At 37.3% G+C, this 14,344-nt stretch overlaps 1 protein-coding gene across 1 annotated transcript; it reads right to left on the bottom strand.

The window, feature by feature from the left end:
- Positions 1-8,219: 8,219 nt before the first annotated feature.
- LOC102662316 (protein WEAK CHLOROPLAST MOVEMENT UNDER BLUE LIGHT 1-like) lies at positions 8,220-13,343 on the bottom strand. Its single transcript, XM_006584282.1, has 2 exons — positions 13,213-13,343; positions 8,220-9,150 (listed from the first exon to the last, which is right to left on the bottom strand). Exons 1-2 carry the CDS (start codon positions 13,341-13,343, stop codon positions 8,220-8,222), a joined length of 1,062 nt encoding a protein of 353 aa, XP_006584345.1.
- Between the last annotated feature and the right edge of the window lie 1,001 nt (positions 13,344-14,344).

Here is a 14,344-nt window from a genome sequence, read left to right as displayed (position 1 = left end):
TTTATACCAATCCTAGTTCTGAAATTTCAATTGAAAATTATTGTGAAAACAAGTGCCAAAACTAGAGGTTTCTTGAGTCTTTTTTTTTTTAGTTTTTCTACTCTACTCTAGAGCCATTCTAGGTTTCTCTTTGAGTCCTAGCTTGCTTTTTTGTGCTTTCCATTGCTTTAATTGTTGAATAATCCTTGGAAATTTGTCTTGTTAAAACTCTATTGGTTTAGCTTTCATTTCATTTTTTTTTTGTCTTTGGTTATTGCTTGTCTCTTTGTTTCCTTGCTTGTGAGTTGCCATATAGGGAATTGGAAAGGAGGATTGGTGCCATATCTTGAAGAATTTGAGTCAAGAAGCAAGGGGCCAACCACCTTAAGAGCTATTGGACTAAGAAGCACTCCAAATTGAGTGAAACACTAAAGAGAGAATAGCCACCACAATTGAGGACTTTTTCTTTGTAATTTTGTAATTGGCAATTTGCTTTGCTTTCAAATTTTGTAACAAAAAGGCCTTTCATTGGAAGTAAGTTGGGAGCCTCCGCTAGGTCACCCTACTTCCATTTGTGTGTAATAATTTTAGGCAATTTTCCCTTAGGATAGTGAGTGTTTTGTTGGGAACCTTAAATGAGGTCATCCAAACACTCTTAGGATCCGCCTAGTTTGCATTTCTTGCACTTTAATTTCTTGCTTACTTTCATAGCTTATTTCCTTTACCCTCCATTGTCAAACCGCCTAGATAACTTTCCTTTTACCAATTAGTTTTTACCTTATCTTTCACACCTTTTTTTAGTGTTTATTTTGGCTAGTTTCAACCATAGTTTCTTTTACCTTTTTTTCAAACCCCCAACAAGAAAGAACCATAACTTAGGAACCAACATGAGTCTTCATTCTTCATCTAGTGTTAATGGTGAGGGTTCTACTCCTAAGGACCCCTTGTATAAGATATTAGATGAGTTGAGATCCCTTAAGTTGTGGAAAGAAAAACAAGAGAGAAAAGAAAAAGGTAAAAAAAGAGTGGAAGAAATAAGTCAAGATGAAAGAAAGAAAATAAGAGAGGAAGAAAGAAGAAAAATAATGAAAGAAATGAAAAGAGAAAAACATGTCTCCTATAGTAGTCATAACTCTTGCAAGAGCCTAAGTGAAGAACTTCGTGACTATTATAGAGGGCGTCATAGTTCACATACTAAACATCACTCCCAAAGAAGAGAAAAGGATAGAAGGCCTCAAGAGGTTAACATTAGCCTCCCATATTTCCACGGAAAAGATAATGTTGAGGCCTACTTAGATTGGGAAATGAAGGTTGAACAACTCTTTGCTTGCCATCATATTAGCGAAGAGAGAAAAGTTCCATTGGCTACCCTTAGCTTTCAAGGGTATGCCCTCTATTGGTGGACTTCCCTTGTTAAAGAACGAAGGATTCATGAGGATCCTCCAGTAGAGTATTGGAATGATCTTAAGAGTGCCCTTAGGAAGAGGCACATTCCCTCCTACTATGAAAGGGAGCTTATGGACAAGCTCCAAAGGCTTAGACAAGGGAGTATGAGTGTTGAAGAATATAGACAACAAATGGAACTACTCCTTTTAAGAGCTGGACTTAGGGAGGAGGAAAGAACAAGCATAGCTAGGTTCCTTAGTGGGCTCAATATGGAAGTGAGGGACAAGGTTGAACTCCTTCCATATAGGGACCTAGATGAGCTAGTCCAACTTTGTATAAGAGTGGAGCAACAACTTAAAAGAAAGCCTTCTTCAAAATCTTATGGCTCTCACTCTTATCCAAGGAAGGACCAAGCCCATGGAATTTTAGGGGCTGCACCTTCAAAACCCAAGGAAGATAAGGGTAAGACCATAGAGAAATGCACCCCTAAGACTAGTTCCCAAGAAAGGACTAGCAACATTAAATGCTTCAAATGTCTTGGGAGAGGTCACATTGCCTCTCAATGCCCCACAAAGAAAACCATGATCATGAGGGGTCAAGACATTTATAGTAGTCAAGAGGAGACTACTTCTTGCCCTTCCTCTAGTGGAGGTGAAGATGAAGTAAGGGGTGAAGAGTCTAGTGAGGAAGTCTACCCTCATGAAGAAGGTGACCTCTTAATGGTTAGAAGGCTCCTTGGAGGTCAATCTTGTGATTTATCTCAATCCCAAAGAGAGAACATCTTTCATACAAGATGCAAAATTTTAGATAAAACTTGTTCTCTCATTGTGGATAGTGGATCTTGTTGCAATTGTTGTAGCACAAGATTAGTTTCCAAGTTGAACCTCACTATCATTCCCCACCCAAAACCTTATAAACTTCAATGGCTCAATGAGCAAGGGGAAATGATAGTTAACCAACAAGTGAAGGTACCTTTCTCCATTGGGACATATAAGGATGAAGTTAATTGTGATATAGTTCCCATGGAGGCAGGACATATTCTTTTAGGAAGGCCGTGGCAATTTGATAGGAAGATCATTTATAATGGCCTAACTAATGAGATTAGCCTCACCCATCTTGGCACTAAATTTGTGTTGCATCCTCAAACACCTTCACAGGTGGCCAAAGATCAACTAACTATGAAAGATAAGAGGGATGAGGAAGAAAAATTAGAAAAACAAAAGAAAAAGAAGGATAGTAAGGTCTTGTCTTCAAAGGCCAGGGGGAAGGAAAAAGAGGGAAAGGATTCCTCCAAGAAGATTGTTAAGAAGGAAAATCATTTTGCAACAAAAGGTGATATTAAAAGAGCACTCCTTCTTAAACAATCTTTCTACCTTCTCCTATCAAGGGAAACATCCCTTAGCACTGCCACAATTCCTACATTTGAGACCTTACCCCCAAAGGTCCAAGAACTCTTACATGAATTTGGTGATATATTTCCCAAAGAGATACCCCCTGGGCTACCTCCTTTAAGGGGAATAGAACACCAAATAGATTTAGTCCCAGGAGCAAGCCTTCCTAATAGGCCAGCCTATAGGACTAACCCTCAGGAGACTAAGGAGATAGAGTCTCAGGTTAAAGAATTGTTGGAGAAGGGCTGGGTCCAAGAGAGCCTAAGCCCATGTGCTGTGCCAGTGTTGTTGGTGCCCAAAAAGGATGGTACGTGGAGAATGTGTATAGATTGCAGGGCCATCAACAACATCACTGTAAAGTATAGGCACCCCATTCCTAGACTTGATGATCTGCTTGATGAGTTGCATGGTGCCAATATCTTTTCAAAAATTGATCTTAAAAGTGGTTATCACCAAATCAGGATGAAAAAGGGTGATGAGTGGAAAACTGCTTTCAAGACCAAGTTTGGTTTGTATGAATGGCTAGTGATGCCTTTTGGGCTCACTAATGCACCAAGCACCTTTATGAGGCTTATGCATCATGTCTTAAGGGATTTCATAGGTAGATTTGTAGTTGTTTATTTTGATGATATTTTAGTGTATAGTAGGAGCCTAGATTTTCACTTAGGACATCTCAGACAAGTTCTTTCAGTCCTTAGGAAAAACACCCTCTATGCAAATATAGAGAAGTGTACCTTTTGTGTAGATAATATAGTTTTCTTAGGTTTTGTAGTTGGTAGAAATGGGGTCCAAGTGGACCCTGAGAAAATCAAGGCCATCCAAGAATGGCCCACCCCAAAAAGTGTGGGAGATATTAGGAGCTTCCATGGGTTAGCAAGCTTCTATAGAAGGTTCGTTCCTAATTTCTCTACAATTGCATCACCTCTCAATGAGCTGGTGAAGAAGAATGTGGCATTTACCTGGGGTGAAAAACAAGAGCAAGCCTTTGCTTTGCTCAAAGAAAAGCTTACTAAGGCACCTGTTCTAGCTCTTCCTGACTTTTCTAAAACTTTTGAGCTAGAATGTGATGCCTCTGGAGTGGGAGTTGGAGCTGTATTGTTACAAGGTGGGCACCCTATTGCTTATTTTAGTGAAAAACTTCATAGTTCCACCCTCAACTACCCCACCTATGATAAAGAGCTTTATGCCTTAATAAGAGCCCTCCAAACTTGGGAACATTACCTTGTTTCCAAGGAATTTGTCATTCATAGTGATCATCAATCACTTAAGTACATTAGAGGGCAAATCAAGTTAAACAAGAGGCATGCAAAATGGGTAGAGTACCTAGAGCAATTTCCATATGTTATCAAATACAAAAAGGGAAAAACAAATGTGGTAGCTGATGCCCTCTCTAGGAGACACACATTGTTTTGCTCCCTAGGAGCTCAAATTTTAGGATTTGATAATATTAGGGACTTGTATGCTTTAGATGAACATTTCTCTCCCATTTATGAGAGTTGTGGGAAAAAGGCCCAAGATGGATTCTATTTGGCTGAGGGGTATTTGTTCAAAGAGGGAAAGCTTTGCATACCCCAAGGATCCATTAGGAAATTACTTGTGAAAGAGAGCCATGAGGGTGGGCTCATGGGCCACTTTGGGATAGACAAGACCCTTGTCTTACTCAAAGAAAAGTTTTATTGGCCCCATATGAAGAAAGATGTCCATAAGCATTGCACTAGGTGTGTGGCTTGTTTACAAGCCAAGTCTAGGGTGATGCCTCATGGTCTATACACACCCTTACCCATCCCATCTGCACCTTGGGTAGACATTAGTATGGACTTTGTCCTTGGGCTTCCTAGAACCCAAAGAGGTGTAGACTCTATCTTTGTGGTGGTGGATAGGTTTAGCAAGATGGCACACTTTATACCATGCCACAAGGTGGATGATGCTTCCCACATCTCAAAACTCTTTTTCAGGGAAGTTGTGAGACTCCATGGTTTGCCTAGGACCATTGTGTCAGATAGAGATGCTAAGTTCCTTAGCCACTTCTGGAAAACCTTATGGGCTAAGTTAGGAACTAAACTTCTTTTCTCTACCACTTGTCATCCACAAACTGATGGGCAAACAGAGGTAGTGAATAGGTCTTTATCCACCCTTTTAAGGGCTCTTCTGAAAGGCAACCATAAGTCTTGGGATGAGTATCTTCCTCATGTAGAATTTGCCTACAACAGGGGGGTTCATAGAACCACCAAGCAGTCCCCTTTTGAGGTTGTCTATGGGTTCAATCCCCTAACACCGTTAGACCTCATTCCCCTCCCACTGGACACTTCTTTTATACATAAAGAAGGGGAATCTAGGTCAGAATTTGTAAAGAAGATGCATGAGAGGGTTAAGAACCAAATAGAGAATCAAACAAAGGTGTATTCAACTAAAGGCAATAGAGGAAGAAAAGAGCTAGTTCTTAATGAGGGTGACTGGGTTTGGCTCCATCTTAGGAAGGATAGATTCCCTACTAAAAGGAAATCCAAGCTTAGCCCTAGAGGGGATGGACCTTTTCAGGTTTTGGAGAGGATCAATAACAATGCCTATAGGTTGGACCTCCCAGAAGAGTATGGAGTCAGCACCACTTTTAACATTTCTGATTTAACTCCTTTTGCAGGTGGAGCTGATATTGAGGAGGAGGAACTAACAGATTTGAGGTCAAATCCTCTTCAAGGGGAAGGGGATGATGCAATCCTCCCTAGGAAGGGACCAATCACTAGAACCATGAGCAAGAGGCTCCAAGAAGATTGGGCTAGAGCTGCTGAAGAAGGCCCTAGGGTTCTCATGAACCTTAGGGTAGATTTCTGAGCCCATGGGCCAAGGTTGGGTCCAATTATCTTTGTACATATTAGACTAGGATGTCATTATATTTGGTCCTTGTATATAGGGCTCCATATTGTAGGTAGGGTACCCTAGAAATATAGGATTTTTCAGCCCTTGTATTTTTGGGCACCTAGACTAGTTTTTGTATTAGGGGTAGTTTTGTAATTTCACATGCACTAAGTGGATATTTGATGTGTGTGGTTGGAAATAAATTTAATTGAATTGGTAGAAGCCCAATCCAATTAAATCTTAGAGGGGGAGGTGAGCATTTGCTTACTACACCCCATTGCCACATCATATAGTCACACTTTGTGCATGTCCTTCATGCTTTTCATGCCTCATGACACCTAAGCACACTTAGTGGAGAATCTTGTAATTGATCTTGGATTAGTGGGCTGAACCATAACTAAAATTCACTAATCATAATTAGTGAAATTTTGGCTCCAAAGTTTGGCTCCACAAATTCAATTTCAAATTCAAGTGAAATTTGAATTTCCCTCCAATTTTGTGTGACACTTAGGCTATAAATAGAGGTCATGTGTGTGTATTTTTTTCAACTTTGATCATTTGAATATTAACTTCAGATTTCAGAGCTCTTTTGGAGCACAAAATTTCGTGCTCTTCTCTCCCTCTCCCTTCATTCATCTCCTTCTTCCTCCAAGCTCTTATCCATGGCCTCCTATGGTGGTGAGCTTCTTCTAGACTCATCTTCTCCTTGAAGTGGCGTCTCCTCTCTCTCTTCCTTCTCCATTCCGCTGCCATTTATCTTCCAAGAAGCAAAGGAATCCATTGATGAAGAAGATCCTAGGCCTACAAGCTCCAATGGAGCTTGCATCACAACGCCTTTAAATGGTCTTTTCCGAGTCACCTATTTATAGGCCTTTGATGACCATTCACAAATCCAATCAAAAGATGTGACTGTTGGCAGATTTTCTGAAAACTCTCCACTAGTAATCGATTACAATATTTGTGTAATCGATTACACAGTTATAATTTGAAGGGTCATGACTTTTGAATTTGAATTTTAGGAATAAAAACATATCTTGCAAAAAAGATAAAAACAACTTAAACAAACACTTTGTTCACAAAGAACTACGTAGGTCTGATTTCCTTATCGCAATTAAGGAATACGTAGGAGCAAGAGAAACACCCTCGTCGACCGCAAAAAGATAAAAAATATAAAAAGGAATAAAAACGTAAAAGGGAACATAAAATTGAAGTCATGTTTGCACATTTGATTAAAGGCTGACGTGTCTTGTGAAAGACGCGTGGGGTGCTAATACCTTCCCCGTGCATAAATACAACTCCCAAACCTTTCACTTAAAGTTCGTAGATCATGTCTTTTTCCGGTTTTTCCGATGTTTTCCTCAAATAAATGTTGGTGGCGACTCCGCGCGTATTCCTTTCTTGGAAGATGCACCCACGAGTCACGTGTCGCCCTCCCGCCGAAGGGTAGGTTGCGACAGCACTGAAAAGTGTTGAAGAAACTGTTATAAGACTTGAAAATTTGGTTCAAGAGTTTCATGTATGAATCTCTAGTTTTGGAAAAGAGCATTTGAAAGAAGCTTGTTCTCACTTGGAGAAAATACGAAAACTTTGATAGAAGCTGAATAACTGGAAGCATCTTTTAGAGCAAAATCTGATTCTCTGCAAGAGGTTCACCTTCCAACCCTCACCAACCTCATTGATAAATTCTTTGGAACCTTTTTTTTATCAAAATATTTGAAATCTCAATGTGATTTTTTTTTCATTATGCATTTGGTTCATTAGATTATCTGTGTACTTTTATTGAAAATTGCTGCCATGTTTTACACTAACAAATTAATAGTTACAGCTTGAAGGGTTGGTATCTTGTGATAGAATTTAAGAAGCCATATGTACATTTTCTTTAAGAGAAAGTAAAAGATTATGAAGGTACACTTGATGACCACATAATATGGTCAATATAACAATTGCTAGCCATGTATTTTTGGTTCTAAAGTACTGTTGTTGTCCAGGATCTCGATGGCTTGTTTCAGCTAACATATGGTGTGTGACTCATTGTGTTTTTGTTTCTTAGTTTTGAAAAACTATTTTAAACAAAAACTAATTTTTAGTTAGTTGGAGTGACGGAAGAAGATATATTAATTAGAATCATAATTCTTAGATTTTATTTGAAAATAGCAAAATGGTTTATTCTACATTTTGTCGCTTAAGTTAATCCTTAGGTTAGGATATGTTATTACTAACAACTTACTATGGACACTAACACAACAAGTGACATGTTGAAGTTTGTCTTTCTCCTATCTGTCTTGTGTCCATGTCAGCAGAACCAAAATGAAGTTTTTTTCCCCTGGCTACTTCTCATATCCTGAAAATCAATACTTAGAGTTATAGCAAAACACTTGGCATATACATTTTAGATATGATACACTTCAGAGAGAAAAGGAGCTTCTTTATTCCCTCCTACTATTTCATTTTTTAAAGGTTACCATATACATTTTTAGATTTGCATCAATGTCCATCGTTGTAATTTTATTATTTATTTGAACCCTTTTTTCTTGAAATGCTTTAATTGCTGCTATTGCCAAATTTTCGAAAGCCTTTGCAGCCTCTATCTCCTTTTAAGCTGCAAGTAATCTACTTTCCAAGGTACTTACTCCAGCCTTGGCTTGCTCTGCTTCTGCCTTTACTTTCTGTAGCTATGCTTTTTCCTTGATTAGTCTCTTCAACTGTTAGTTGTAGTTTCTTGGGAAGCTTGGTCATTTTCTCTTTAGCTTCTTTCTCCTTCATCTGAACTAAACCTATTTTTGATCTGGTCTTTTCCAATTCAGCTTCCAAAGATGCCACAGCAACAGAGGCCATTCCTTCTCTTTGCCTAATGGAGGCAAGAGTTGTTTTTTGTTGTTCAAGTTCCAATTTTAATGATGTAGCAACTACCTTCAAGATATTAATCTCAGCAGTTGCTTTCTCTATGTTAAGATTTACTTCCTCAAGTTCCTTTCCAGCTGATGCCACTACTTCTCGTATGTTAGTGTGTGTCTTTATCTCTGGTTCTTCTGGGCCTCTTTGTTGCTTTAACTTTGATTTCATATAAGCAGTTAATTCAGCTTTCAAATCAATCAGCAAAGCAGAGGCTGTTTCCAGTTTAGATTTGAGTTCCTTTGCAGATGAAATTCGCTGGTTGAGTCTCTGGAGCTCTTCTTCTGCCAATTTAAGTTCCTTCTCCCAATTGAGAGAATCTTGATCTCTTGCCATGACTATTCCTATTATTTGTTCCTCTTCTTCCAAATGCGCATCATGTGTAGTCTCCAATGACTCTTTTGCAGCAATTAGTTCAACAATTAAATCTTCAACAGACTTCTCTACTTCCTTTGATGTAGTAACAACCTCTTCAGCTTTCATAATAGCTACATCTATATCAGTCACTAAGGAAGCATATTCGTTGTGCAATGCTTCCAGCTCCTCTTTCACAACTATTAAATCTGAAACATATGCTGTATATCTAGCTTTGGCTACCTCAAGTTGTGCCTTGGCTGCAACACTTGATTCATATGCAGCTTCGCTAATACTTTATGTTATCATACTTGTTAATTAAGATAGAGTTAGTTTATCTCTAATAAATTATTATCCAGTTTATACTTATAACCAAATTCTTCCTTTTTAGTTTCAATTTTTTATCTTCTTTAAATTATATAGGCCACGCAAGGGAAAAGATGGTTTGCCTGTCTAAGATCATAAGATATATATTATAAGCAGAAAATGAAGTAAAGGAAAATACAACACCAAAATATTCACTTCTATTGGAACTATTAGAATGACATGCAGTTCATGATAGGAGTTAGTATTTAGGAAGTAGCATCCCTTTACTCTTTATCAAGAAAACAATCCTCACTTAGTCTATTAAGAATCTATATATATAGATGCTTTGAAAAAGCATTACACCCAGAAGCAATATCAATCAAGCTATTCCCTCCTAACTCCCTCCAAATTCAACAAGAACCATTCATAAATGTATACATGTTGTGATATCATACACATATTACTAAACCGAATACACATCAGAAAAGTATAACGGTAACAACCAAAAAACTGCATTAAGTTCTATTAGGCTTTAACACATTTGTAGTGTTTCTTAAGCTATTCAAACGTTAAAAAAGATAACAAATTTAGATGATCTTGTAAGTAGGCACAACTGCACAAGTGATCCCCATGTTGCAGTACATCCAATGAAACAAAAATAGATTTTACAAAATGCACGTCCTTCTACAAAAGCTAATAATCTTAAAAATCTAGCAACTAAATCCCCATGACCTTCCTTATTCATGTCTAAAGAGAATGAAAAAATAAAGATAAGATAAATGAAAATAAGAGGGACAGAATTGAGAAACAAGAAAAAAAATAACAGAACTCAGCAATTAAATATCTATCAACTCTAAAAGAAACCAAAAAGAATTGCATAATTATGCTAAGCTCAGTCAAGATAGTGGTAGGCAAAGAACAAACACAGACCAAAAACACTTGCAGGATATAAAGCTTGAATTTAAATGTGATAAGCTCAAAAATAGTCAGGGACAAGCAACACGCACACAAAACTCAGAGCAAAATATCATAGCAGAATACAAGGAAAACAGAACACAAGATCATTAAAATAGCCACTAAAATGCCAAATAGCAAAGGAATTGAACAAAACAAATTAGAAGAAATTCAAAATCACCAGCCAAAGCCCCTTCAAGATCCCAAACTTGATAAATCCAGTAACCACAACCAAAGAGCAAAATATCATAGCAGTAACCTTAGTGCAGAAAGAAAAATCAACAAGAAATAGCCACATACAGGAACAATACCCTTAGAGCAAATAAAAACTTTCAAGGTTTCTGTACAACTCTCCCTCACAGTGGGTTTCTTTTTTGGTGGGGATGGGGTGGAGATAATATATATTTAGTAATATACACAGCATAGCAATTCGATGATACGTGGGTAGCTAGTTAGAGTAAGATTCATAAGTTTTTTTAGGAAATGATTATTTCAAGTTTTCTTGACTTCTTTTAGAGTGCTAACACATGGTTTCACATAAGAGTCTTTCTTGGTCTGCCATTATACCTCTACCTTTCTGAATGGGCTTCTATAGTCTTTTTCTCTCATGTCCTAACCATATTTACCATTTTTCCTCAATAGGCGCCACTAACATTCTCCTTAACATATTCATTCCTTATTGATCTTATCTTTTCCTGTATGACATCCCATCTTAGTTATGATCTATTATTCTGTGCAGAAGTTTTCTACACTACCATCCAGTCATTTGTTGGCACATCAAAAGAGTTTGATTATGACTACAATTACATGAGAGGTCATACTCTTTTGGTGAAATGGCAACACATCATAGGATGATAGTGTAATAAAGTTTTTAATGAGCACAGGATCAAAATTAAAGCAAAAAAAAAAAGATGTACTAGAATAAGAAGGTTGAAGCAATGACATACTGTTGGATCGAGTGGCCTCAGAATAATTAAGAAGGGGGGGGGTGAATTAATTATTCCTAAACCTTTACTAATTTAAAATTACTCTTTTAAGGCTTTTACTTATGTTGTTAAGAGAATATGGAGTAGAAGAGAAACATAACACAAAGTAAAAGTGGAAATTAAATGCACAACGGAAAGTAAAAGAGTAGGGAAGAAGGAAACAAACACACAAGAGTTTTTATACTGGTTCGGCAACAACCCGTGCCTACATCCAGTCCCTAAGCGACCTGCGGTCCTTGAGATTTCTTTCAACCTTGTAAAAATTCTTTTACAAGCAAAGATCCACAAGGGATGTACCCTCCCTTGTTCTCTTTGAACCTAGTGGATGTACCCTCCACTAGAACTGATCCACAAGAGATGTACCCTCTCTTGTTCTCAGTCAAACCCAAGTAGATGTACCCTCTACTTGTACCACAAAGGATGTATCCTCCAATGTGTTAAGACAAAGATCTCAGGCTGTTAAACCTTTGATACTTTGTGAATAGGGATACAAAAGAATTCTCAGGCGGTTAGTCCTTTGAACACTTTTGTATTAGGGAAAGGGAAGAATCAAAAGAATTCTCAGACTGTATCGTTTTGAATTCTTTGACAAGGGAGAAGGGAGACACAAAAGAATTCAGGCGGTTAGTCCTTTGGTCTTTTGGAAAGGGGAGAAGAGAGACACAAAAAGAATTCAGGAGGTTAGTCCTTAGCGAATTCTTTTTGGCAAAGGGAGAAGAGAATGAAAAGATGAATAGCACAAGTTTTCAAGGTTTAGAAAACTAGAAAACTTCAGAAAGCTTTTGGTACAAAGAAAAAGAAGAAGTTCAAAGAGATTTTAAGGCTTGCAAAGGATGATTGAATGAATGTAAAAAGTATGTTTAAAAGCAAATCAAAGCCTTGCTTTTATAGACTCTTCATGTCTGGCCATGAAGACCATTTAGAAGAGTTATAACTTTTAGAAAAACTTAAAACCAATTTGAAAAAGTCAAACACCTTTTTGAAGAGTTACATCTTTTGATTTATCAGAAACAGTCACTGGTAATCGATTACCAAATTAGTGTAATCGATTACACAAGGCTTTTAAGTGAAAGGATGTGACTCTTCACATTTGAATTTGAATTTCAACGTTCAAGGGCATTGGTAATCGATTACCAAAACATTGTAATCGATTACAACCTTTTGAAAATAATTGGAACGTTGTAAATTCAGTTTGAAAACTTTTTCAAACTCATTTTGCTACTGGTAATCGATTACAACAATATGGTAATCGATTACCAGAGAGTAAAAACTCTTTGGTAAAGGTTTTGTCAAAAACTCATGTGCTATTCAAAGTTTTGAAAAAAAAATTAATACTTATCTTGATTGAGTCTTTTCTTCATTCTTGAATCTTGATCTTGATTCTTGAGATCTTGAACCTTGAATCTTGATTCTTGATTCTAGGCTTTCTTCTTGAGTCTTGAATTCTTCTTGATTCTTTTCTTGAACTCTTGAATTGTTCTTGATTCACTTGAGTTGTTCTTTGATTGATCTTTGAGCTTTTTGTCATCACCTTTGTCATCATCATTGTTATCATCAAAAAACCTTTGAATCACCTTTTATTCACCATGAAGCTTTGCTTCTACAATCTCCCCCTTTTTGATGATGACAACTTCTGAAATCAAGAAACACACACACACTTTTTCCTAGTCGATCACTCTCATAAATTCTCCCCCTTTGTTTTTTAATTTATGCTTATCTTAAAAATAAGTTGATTACTTATGTGAATTCTTGATTTAATCCCATTTCTCTCCCCCTTTGGCATCAACAAAAAGCCAAAGTGCGTATCAAACAAATTTAATTTAAACATTCATACAATGTTCATAAAAAAAAATATCAACCAAATCATGAAGCAAGAAGCAAGAACCATGAAACCATTAAGCAAACAACCATGCATAGATTAATTATAAACTCCACATAGTCAAATAACATACTTAATATTTGTTCAAAAATACCATGCAAATAGGGAAATAGTAAATTGTTCAAATACCATATTGATATAGCCAAAATACAAGGCTGAAAATCAAAGTACTAATATTAAAATATAAGTCTAAGATGATGGTGGCGGCGGTGGTGGAAGATCAAAGCTTGACCGGATGTAAGATACATCTTTTTCAACCTTAGTCATTCTTGACTCCATTTCATTGAAGCGCATATTTACTTGCAGTTCCAAAGTATCAAACCTCTCACCAACAAAGGTTTGAAGACCATCAAACCTTTCCATAATCTTCGAAAGAAGAGATGAATCTTCTCCTTCATTTCCTTCTTCACCAACATTTCTAGCACCCTTCTTCACCCAAGAGCCATCATGCTCCTTTATATAACCAAAGGATGCTATGACTGAAGCGCCTATAAGGAATGATCTCTTGATTGGAACATAGGGTTCATAATCAAGAGGGATGTTGAAGTGTTGAAGGAAAAGAGTAACTAGATGAGGATAAGGCAATGGGGCTTTCAATCGCAATGCCTTATGCATGCGATATCTAACAAGATGTGCACAATCAATTTGTAAACCTTTATGAAAGGCCCACATGACAATGAGATCTTGTTTAGAAACCTAAGCAAGGTTTGAAGATCTAGGGAGTAAGATGTGAACAATAAGGTAATGGAGGATGCGGCTTTCGAAAGCTAATGAACCGGCAAGAAGCCTTCCGGTCATATCCGCTTGGTTGGTGCAAACCAACCAGCGGGCATCATGCACAGAGAAATCGAATTTCCATTCATCAATCAATGCACCCTCAAAAGGTACACCTTCACTAGGCAATTTTGTTAAATCATAAAATGGGGATTGGTCAATGACCATCTTAATCCCATAAATTTCAGACATTAGAATACCTTCATGAATTTCTAAATTAGAACAGAAAGCTTTGACTAATTCAGAATAGACAGGTAATTTTAGAGACATGAATGGAATAAGATTGGAGTTTTCAAATGCTTGGAAGCATTCAAAATTCTCATTTGAGAAGAACTCCATATCTATGAATTTTGGGTCTACAATGGAACGAGAGGAAAAGAGGTTTGTGTATCGTATACACTGTTCCTATGATGAGAATAATGATCCAGAGGGAATGGAGGGAGGAATTGGGGCTTCCTGTGACCTAGAATGCCGCTGACTCCGACTCGAAGTTCCTTTCCGCTTTTTCGATGGTTCCGCCATTTGAAGAGTTTTTTCTGGATTTCAATTGGTTCAAATGAAAGAGATTGAAAAAAGATGAAGTTTGGGCT

Source organism: Glycine max, chromosome 7 (assembly GCF_000004515.6).
Source record: "Glycine max cultivar Williams 82 chromosome 7, Glycine_max_v4.0, whole genome shotgun sequence".
Taxonomy (NCBI): domain Eukaryota; kingdom Viridiplantae; phylum Streptophyta; class Magnoliopsida; order Fabales; family Fabaceae; genus Glycine; species Glycine max.
This window is presented reverse-complemented; position numbering and strand designations above follow the sequence as displayed.